We start from the raw sequence: 9,705 nt of genomic DNA on the forward strand, positions 1-9,705 counted from the left end.
TTCATATAATTAAATTGTACATAAATACTTTTTCTACTTAATAGGCTTTGTTTTCGTTTCTTTTCTTATTATTGTTGGACTTCTCGATGATTATTGTTTTAATAAGTCGGTTTGGTGTTGCTTGTTCTCCAAGCTCCGACAACTAGGGTTTGCGATTTAAGAAGAGGATAATAAATACTCTCCATCCATCTTGTAACGTCTCACTCAATTTGGTTGTTTTGACAATTAATAAAAGAGGTGTTATTCTCTAAACGAAGTCTTTTGATTTCTCTGTTCTTGTGATCCATTGATGCACAAAAGTAGACAAAGAACTCCGAGTAGTTGTTGTGAATCAAGACCCAATTCGTATTTATCCACTGCACTACTTCAACTTTTGACACTTTACTTCTTCGATGACTTCAGCTTATAATCTCTCTCATGGCACATCCAAGAAGTTGTTGTATTGTATCCGTTCTGACGAAGTTAGGTGGAGGATGTCCATCAATCACTTATCAGCTAAATGTTGACGCATTTCTAGAACAAGCACGTTCATATGACAAAGCTTCTTCAAGCCCCTTGGGATGGTACATAAGGTGAGAGACAATTAAAAGTGGTGGCGAATAATTAGATTACTCTTCCTTCAGAGTCATATCTTGTTTGTTTACATATTCTCCTTTCTACAGAAATGCTCGAACTAGTCAACTGTCACATCCATTACCAGGTCCCCGTGCACGTGAGATTGATGAATGGTCCAGGAGTCTCGAGTACAGAAGTCTCCTGAAACGGACAAATCGAATAAGCACAGTGCAAAAGGTTTAGTGATGTTGCTAAATTTTTGAATGGAAACGAAAAAACAAAGCAAACATGTATGGGTAAGTTTCGTATAAGCGCACATTTGTGCGTTTGTTGGTCGTTTTAAGGTTTCTCTTTGATTCTTGGACAGGAATAATAGGGGGAAGGAGCGAAAACGAAACTAGAGACTGGACTCTTGGGTATAGATAGGTACTGTAAAACGTATTTACATAGAGGCATTGTTGTATATCTTATAACTGTGATAGATAAACGCAAATGTATATTCCAAAAGACAAAATCCTGCATAACTGACCTATTTCAGTCTTAGAGGCTTAAGCTACCAAACTGATTGTTCCAATTTTCGTAGATTCCGAGTTCGTTCTGAGAAACAGAAGGCCTTACTTCTTGCAATGCGTCTTTAAAATCCTGCATAATGACCATATATATGATTCAATGATAGACACAAAAAGTTTTCGTTTCACGGATGATAATACCACAAAATCTGCATATTTATTCTATCTACCTGAAGAGTTACAAGACGCATGTCATCTTTCGTCAGGTTAGTTATATCTATGCCTCGTTTGAGAGCTTCTCTTAGTGGACCCATAGTTGCATCTTTCACCAGGTTCTTCATATCTGATCCCGAGTACCCTGCAGTGAAAATTAAAGAAAGGTTAGCTTGGTTATGGCCGAAAAATGTGTATTTGCATTTTTGGGTTGTGTTCTTCGGACTTTAAGATCAAAACTCCACAGATTTGCCAACAATTTATAGTGTTTCTGAAGTTCCTACGATAAATTACCTTCAGTTAGGCTGCATATGATGTTCATATCATCATCCGACAGCGTAAACAACCCATCTTTCTTTAGGAGATTTTGTATAATCCATGCTCTTGCTTCTTCAATTCGAAAAGAGAATCATGTCAAGACAGTGTATTCAAAGAAAACCAGAGAACGACATGAAAAAGTGTGCTTATCCTTCTTTTACCAGATGAAGGAAGAGGAATGTAGAGTCTCTTGGTTAGTCGTCTTCGTGCAGCTTCATCGAGCTCTTGGGGCCTATTTGTTGCTCCTGATTAAACAATTACAAAAAGCAGCTTAAAGTTTTTAAACTCACAGAACCCACATAACTCAAACCCAACTGTTCCCATCTTTTACCTATAAGGAGAATTTGCTCGCTGCCACTGTCAAAACCTTCCATTTCAATCAGGAATTGTGTCTTGAGTCTTCTACTCGATTCATGTTCACCATCTGACTTACGCTGTGGCAAAGGGTGAAAGTTCGTTTCTTTAATAGAACGTTACATAAGGAAACTTAAAATGGTAATACATGCCAGAAAATGCCTTTGCTGAACCACCCTTTGTAAGTTTTTTCAAGGCCTTGTTCTACATTGATCGGTGAGGTTTAACGACATTTAAAGTTGTAGGTGAATAGAACAAACCTGAGACAGTAGAGAATCTATTTCATCGACAAATATTACTGCAGGCTGGCGGCAACTTGCGACTCCAAAAAGGGCCCTCACTAACTTTTCACCTTCGCCAATCTGCATTTACAGTCGTTTGATTGTTAAATTTGCAGGTAACCATAAGCAAATGAAGAAACATGCAATAGACATCTTGAGCAGGAACAAATCAGTGACATATAGAAAATGATAGGGGTTTTCCTGCTATGTAGAAGTTCTGACATAAAGGAACATAATCGCTGTCCTAATTTTACGAATAGCCCTATGAAAGTAAGCAAAGAAGTGAAACTAACCCATTTGCTTGTCAATGAACTGGCTGATATATAGAAAAAAGTTGCTTTTGCTTCTCCAGCAATAGCTTTTCCAATCATTGTTTTACCAGTTCCCTGGAATGCAGTATATACAGATCTAAAAACACAGACAGAGTGACAATTCATCTTCGATGTCAAATTGGACAAGGGTACCTACTGGTGGGCCAAAGAGAAGAAGTCCTTTTCCAGGTGAACGACAACCTTTGAAAATGTCAGGACGCAACAATGGCCAAATGACCATCTCAGTTACACACTTTTTAGCATGCTCCAGACCAGCTGCACACCAATAACTTATGATGAAAAACTCTAGACACAACAGGGATATAATACAATCTGCATTGGAACATGTATTTATCATCTTACTGTACCAATATCATCCCAGCGGACATTGGGGTCTCCATCCATAATCTCGTTGCTGACATGCTCTATAAGACGAGGTTCCAAATTTCTCAACTTCTCGGGAAGCTCACCATCAGGGCCACAGAGCATCTCCAAACTAGAACAGGATAATAAATAAATGAACATGCAGGTTATGTCATAATTTAAATTAATCTTTTCAGTCTTACAGGCATAGAAAGCTACTGAATTTTAGAAACTTATGTAAAGTAGCATTCTAAACAAGAACTAGAGCCTAACCATCAGATGAGTGCAGATGCTTACAATTACAAAGAAGGCATCAGGAATTTGCTTATACACAGAATCTGAATTGATAAACGTATATGCAACTAAACACTACACCTAAGCAGAGTTGAACCATAACCAAGTGAATCTAGACTTACGAATTCATTTTCTAGTCCTATTAACATGCATGTACTATTGTTGATTCACTTTCCATAGTGTTTCAATTTGAAATAAGTTCAAAAGCAATTTTTAATATAGAAACTTAGTGAGAGAAGGGCAGAGACAGACAGGCATAACATATGAAAATCAAGAGCTAGTGATAAGAAATAAAATAAGCTTATTAATTGTAGAAGGTGGGGATATCAAAAGGGTGCATGTATTTTCCATTTTCATAAGGATCTTAAATCAAAAATTTTAAAAGTTACACAACTAACCATGTTCTGGTTGAGTCATCCAGTGCATCGTCGGTCTTTCCACCAATACGAGACGTCAGGTTTCCAACATTATTCCCATTAGATTTAACAGGAGGGACAAAATTACCACGGTATCCACGTCTTAATCCACCCGATCTTGAACCATATCCCCTACCTAAAGCATTTTTGTCACTCTGTGGAGAAAGAGGTGACTCGGTTGATCCTCGCCTTTGCCTTGCATCCATTTCCTAAAAATAGAGATATAGTAGCCAACATTAGCGAAGGGTATTAAAGCATAGTTCAAAAGATTAGACTCTGCAAAGTCAAAATGACTCTAAGAGAAATAATGGTCATGGATAAATCTACCAGTTTTATTTTGGCGGATACAAATCCATTAGCAGCTCCATCTGCCTTTATGTCCCCATCATTTGCGAGGCTGCTGGTTTCTGCATGAGTGCGCTTTGTTCCAAAACCAAATCCATGACTTCTCTCAACAATGACACATTCATCAGAGGCACGGTCTAAATTGTTCATGGAAGTTCTGCGTTGATTATCTGGTTTAGCCATGCTGTTTCCATACAATGATGTCAGTTTGGCTTGCATCATTGACTTTGGTGCTTTGGAAACCAACTTATCTGTATCGTGTCGCTCTTCCTGAAAACAAGAAATCCTCTATGTTAGAGAGTACATGGTCCTTAGATAAAGCATCATAGTAAGGCTTATAGAAGCCTATTATAAACAGAAAGCAAGGATATGTAACATGGCTACATTCCCAAACTCCATCACTAAGAGCAAGATCATCCAAGAAAAAAATTATTTACAAGAACATTACCATCTCCTTAACACCATTTCCGTTATATTGACTGAGATGATAACCAAAGTGTTTTGACTGCTTAATCTTTTCCACATCAAATTCACCTTTGCTGCCAAAAATAGGGCCTGGAGCTGTTTTTGCAAGCTCAAACGCTTTCCTGAATAAACCAAGAAACACACCATAAAAGGGTACTCCAAAAATCTCAAGTGTCCCAATCAGATACAAAAGAACTTTGGATTTCAGTTACTAACTATTGAACAAAGTCCAAAAATTGGACAGTAACACTACTAAGATATACATTTCAGCTACAAGGTTACCCAGATTTTATCAAATTCACAGTTCAGATTCCAAAATCAAACAATTCAAGCCACGCTCATAATACTCAAGTAAGCTCAGACACTAAAATTCGAACCAAAATACTTCGAAATTTAAACAAGCTAATATGGGGTAACTCTCAGGTACCAATCCGACTCTGAAACGAGGCCTTCCAAAGCTAAATCGACCTTAGAAGCAACTTCTCGGCGGATAGGACCGATGAAATCACGATCGGCGGCTGTAACGGAGCGAGAATCGAGAAAACCTAGAAGGCGAAGCCCAAGGATCTGAGCGGAGGAGAAATCAGATTTCTCTAGAAACTGGTCGGCGCCGAAGAGCAGCGATTGGAGACGCTTCAAGTTCCCGTCCACCTCCTTCCTCCAGCACGACGTCTCCGTTTCTAATTCCTCCTTCACATTCAGAAGCTCCGGTGGTGGTCTCAACAGCGGAGAAGAAAACGGCGACGGACGCTTTCCTGCCGCCATTATTATCCTCTCTTCTTCTTCTTCTTCTTCTTCCCCAAAATGGCCAAAAACCCAGAAACGATATTCAAATTCGCGCTCTGTATCTATCTGAACCACCGACCCACACAGACGCCTTTACTCTCTCTCACTAGCTTAATATAAACATCAAACAGTGTAATAGCGCACATACAAAACGGCGTGAAGTTTCTTAAGCAATCAGATATTTAATGGGCCATAGGCGGCCCATCATTGTGTGTATCTTGGATTTTACTGTCTCAGTCTTCCTATAAAAACTCCGTGTCATTTCAAAAAAATTCGTGTCTTAAAACGACCTGTAGTTTCCTCAGATATGTTTCAATATTATTGACGTTTTTTTACAAAATATATTAATATGAAAATCTATTTTAAATCACTTATCTTCGTAATTTTTTTGTTTAATTGTTTGTAAATTCACTCCTCAATATCCCTAAAATCTTGCAAAATAATAAAAATAGACTTTAATTATATATTTCTTTAAAAATAAAAAATCTATTATCAAGACTTTCCACATATATTGGATTACGTATTGTCTGTAAATCTGTTTGTTATTCTTCATTTCTAAATATTTAGCTATTATTTTTAATATATATCACCATCATTAGCAAGAAGATAAACTTTGGAAATATTTAGATATACAATTCAATTTTTTTTGTATGTATACTGATTTATTTTGCGAATTCATTCTAAATATATGTTTTGTTACAATGATGCTGACTTGCTTTGTTAGATCCAATTTTAAGGCTCACATTACAATTGAATGCATACAATACAATCGCACATTAGTAGTAGAAGTGTTCTGCATCACAAAACTGGAAATGCTTAAAAATTCTATCCAGGGAATGATAGTGTAAAATGCTCCATCTTTACGAAGAGTTTTGTTTTTAGAAAAATATCACATTTTCTGCCATTTAAAAAAAACAAAAATCTTTTTTATCCTTTATTCCTCCCTTTTTTTTTTTTTTTGACATCCGTTTATTTCTCCCACTTATCACCTCAGATAATTTTTAAGTTATATTTTCGAAACTTAACACCAATTAAGCTTTTGAGGTAGTATATAGTTTTAGATTTTGATTTTTTTTTTCTTTAGCCTTTCAAGATTATTAATTTCCTTAAAACTAGGAAAATTAGTTTTTAAGAGATTTAACCCATTTTCAAGAAAAAACCAAACACCATATGAGTTTCTTCTCCAAAGCTCTTTTTATTCAACGTGAGTTTTTTTCTTTTTTCAATTTAACCCATTTCAAAACTGATACATTTCATAGAATGTGAAGTTTATTTGTTAAAATTCATATACCAATTGAAAATTACTGAGGATTTCAAAATCGACAAATTAACTAAATTCATGAACTAATAACTGCCAAATTTTCGATGTATAAACAAGCTCAGTCGAACTAGATAAGATTAGATTTTTTCGAATTATTCGGATATCACAACCTTTCTTATTTTTAACACAATCCTACAAAAGCAGCTTAAGTCTTAAGATATATCACAAGATGAGCAATCACAAGCGTTCACCAAAACCTCAAGATGAATCAGATGATAACCCCCATAAATAGCGATTAGAGTTTCAGCGTCTGAGATGCCACAACGTTTTATTCAATCACGCACACATACACACACACACACACACACAAAAACCATAAGTTAGCCCTTAAGCAATCATAACACAGCAGTTTCGGATAAAATGATTGAGCCTCACGCCACAACAGCGTTTAGACTCCTCCCAATGTAGCTTGTTCTCAGGATCAGCGGACGGGCAACACGTGTAAACGGACATTGTCTCGGCCCTAGACGGACCCGCTGATGCTCCAATCACAAGCAGCTTGTCTCCAAGCGACTTAAACGCTACTCCCCATCCTCCATTAGAATTAGCTCTCACAGGCACATCTCCAAGCTTCTTCCATGCGTTTGCCTTTGCATCATAAACACGAAGCTCGTTTGTGGAGGTTTCCAACGAGTAAAGATCATCACGAACCACGGCGATGAGCGGTGGAGATTGAACAGAAGAGAAAGACATGTCTTTGAGAATGTCCGGTATCAGTTCCCATGTGTTTGTCTTCTCGTCGTAACTTTCTCCGCAAGTTAGGTTTTGACCGTTCTCATCCCGGCCTCCGAGAACGTAAAACTTGCCGCGTAGGTAACAGCCGGAGCAGAACTTCCGCCGCTTATGCATTCCGTGGAGTAGTGTCCACGTTTTGGTCTCGGAGTCATACTTCTCCACACTGTTAACGACTTCCATAGTCCCGTTTCCGTCTATTTTCCACCCGCCAGCTACAAACACAACTGTCCCACAGGTAGCAGAAGCAAACAAGATCCGCGGCGTGATCATCCCGGGACCTTTGAACCATCTGCTCGTCTCCAACTCATACCGCCACAGCGCAATGCTACTCAATTCTTGTCCAGTGACAATCAAATGAGTTCCCGCACAGAGCGATTCTTTATCGCCGTTGAGGAAGCAAATGTCAGAAGGAAGTTCAGGAAGCTTCTGAAAATTCTCAAAGTCCTTATCAAACATAGTCCAGCTCGTGTCGCCGCTCGACAGCATAAAGACAGACGGTTCAACTACACCGCGCTCTCGTCTCACCTTGAACACCTCATCGGTCTTTAGCAAAGTAGAAAACCCTTTATTAAGTAACTTAAGTTTCCAATACTCGAAACGAGGCACGCGCGCGAGTATCTCGACCTCTAGCTCGTAAAAGAGCTGAGGAACATTTAGTAAACAATAATCTGCATCCTGAGGTTTGATGAAACAGGTAGCCTGAGTGATGGACTCCCCTGTTTCTTCCCCATCCCAATCCAAACAAGGTTCTGCGTTTAGATCAGGTATCTCGTAACCATGAATCCGAAGCTTCTTCGGCCTAAACCTGCTTGAACTTGACCGAATCATACCGGTATGATCTTCTCCTAGCATCAACATAGTTTTTGTAATATCTCGGCCTAGCAGCTAGTACGCTTTTGACATTAATTCCCCTTCTGTGAATATATTAACCCAAAACTAAATCAGAATCAAACAGAACCGAATCAACATATTCAGATAGAGAATCAATTGTAAAAGCACTTTCCAAGTTTCAGTAACAAAGATCCAAAAAACAATTGATGGAACAGAAAAAAAGAAGAAGAATAATCTTGGATTAAGTTCGGAAAAAATTGATTTGTATGAAACTGAAATCATTAACTAATCAAATCCAAATCAAGAAGAATTGAAACAGTCAACTAGGATAATTAAGAAAAGAAAAAAAAATTATTTTAGCTAATCAGAGTTCTAAACAAGCAATTAGAGAGATTTGACTAAATTAAAACAGTCAACTATGGATTAAAGCCTGCAAACCCTAAAATCAACGGTCTGCAAAATGAAAACACACGCAGATGTTTGAAGAACAAGTAGAGATACCAAAACCCAGATAATAAGAGTAGGTGTTATATGTTTTGTACATCACTAAACATAAATAAAGAAAAAGTATATACATGAAGAAAAAAGTCAAAGATGAGAAGGATTAGAGAGAATCAAAGAAACTTACAGGGGAAGACGTAAAACAAAAACCCTAGAAATGTTTTTCTTTTCCAAAGCTTCTCTTCTCTCTTGTGTTGCTATCTTCTTCTTTTTATTCTCCATCTGTAAATTATAAGAAAACAAATCAGAAAAAATACAAAAAGAGATGACGAGAGATTTAAAATTTAAAATACCTAAAAGAGAAATTAATCTTTTATTTAATATTATAATTATCAAAGAGCTTTTTTTTTACGAAAGAGAGAAAAGGTACCCACCCTCAGTTGCTGGGGAGATTCAAGCTTAATTTAGAATTCTTCAGAATCAAAAAAAGAAAGAAGAAAAACTTACTTTATATATTGGAATAATAAAGGGATACGATTTGTTAATATATACTTTTTTCTTTTTCTGAGGCAACGACAAAGCCATGTTCGGTTCATCTTCAAGAATCGCCGGTAAAAACTCGAAAAGGCCAAAAAAAAGCTAGGATTAATAAATATACAACTGTGGTTATAATATCTTTAAAGTGTGACTGTGCGTCGAAGAAAAGTAATTTTCAAATCTAAGAAGAGACAAAAACTTATAAAGTTTCTTCTTGAAAATTTAAAAGAAAGAAATGGTGGTCACATTTTTCTAATCTAAAAAAGAAAAGCTTTAATTGTATGGAAAACATATTAAATTAGGCAGGCATATACTGTAGATTGGAATATTCTACACCGCCCTATATTGTTTTTCTATAATAAAACTTTTGTGTAAGTAATTTGTGTTTATCTTTCATTAGAGTCATTTAGTTTAGCTTTTAGGTAGATAGTGCCATAGTGGCTTCGTCTTATGTGTCTGCATTATGAAGAGTCTTCGTATGAAAAAGTCGAACTAACTTGCAACCAAGTTCTTACGAATCCCATTAAACTATATTTCTATGTGTTTAATGCATTCTTAGAAGAAGAAAAAAAGAGTTATTATTGCTCAAACCTTGCAACCTCCTATGATTTTTTTTTTTTTTTTTGTCAA

At 36.8% G+C, this 9,705-nt stretch overlaps 2 protein-coding genes across 3 annotated transcripts; both read right to left on the reverse strand.

The window, feature by feature from the left end:
• Window positions 1-510: 510 nt before the first annotated feature.
• LOC104779939 (ATPase family AAA domain-containing protein FIGL1-like) lies at window positions 511-5,366 on the reverse strand. Its single transcript, XM_087509953.1, has 14 exons — window positions 4,852-5,366; window positions 4,408-4,546; window positions 3,942-4,229; window positions 3,597-3,823; window positions 2,910-3,037; window positions 2,699-2,817; window positions 2,524-2,616; window positions 2,210-2,311; window positions 1,927-2,029; window positions 1,757-1,840; window positions 1,572-1,667; window positions 1,295-1,422; window positions 1,085-1,197; window positions 511-756 (listed from the first exon to the last, which is right to left on the reverse strand). The coding sequence occupies exons 1-13, from the start codon at window positions 5,187-5,189 to the stop codon at window positions 1,096-1,098; spliced, it is 1,947 nt and encodes a 648-aa protein (XP_087366079.1). The 5' UTR covers window positions 5,190-5,366; the 3' UTR covers window positions 511-756; window positions 1,085-1,095.
• A 1,155-nt stretch (window positions 5,367-6,521) lies between these two features.
• On the reverse strand, window positions 6,522-9,319 carry LOC104779940 (F-box/kelch-repeat protein At3g27150). 2 transcript variants are annotated; one of them, XM_087509955.1, is made up of 3 exons: window positions 9,046-9,319; window positions 8,726-8,820; window positions 6,522-8,180 (listed from the first exon to the last, which is right to left on the reverse strand). In XM_087509955.1, the coding sequence occupies exon 3, from the start codon at window positions 8,122-8,124 to the stop codon at window positions 6,859-6,861; it is 1,266 nt and encodes a 421-aa protein (XP_087366081.1). In that variant the 5' UTR covers window positions 8,125-8,180; window positions 8,726-8,820; window positions 9,046-9,319; the 3' UTR covers window positions 6,522-6,858. The 2 variants fall into 2 exon arrangements, with proteins under 2 accessions (XP_087366081.1, XP_010502675.1); XM_010504373.2 differs by having other exon boundaries at window positions 8,973-9,055.
• Between the last annotated feature and the right edge of the window lie 386 nt (window positions 9,320-9,705).

Source organism: Camelina sativa, chromosome 4 (genome assembly GCF_030686135.1).
Source record: "Camelina sativa cultivar CO46 ecotype springtype chromosome 4, ASM3068613v1".
Classification (NCBI taxonomy): domain Eukaryota; kingdom Viridiplantae; phylum Streptophyta; class Magnoliopsida; order Brassicales; family Brassicaceae; genus Camelina; species Camelina sativa.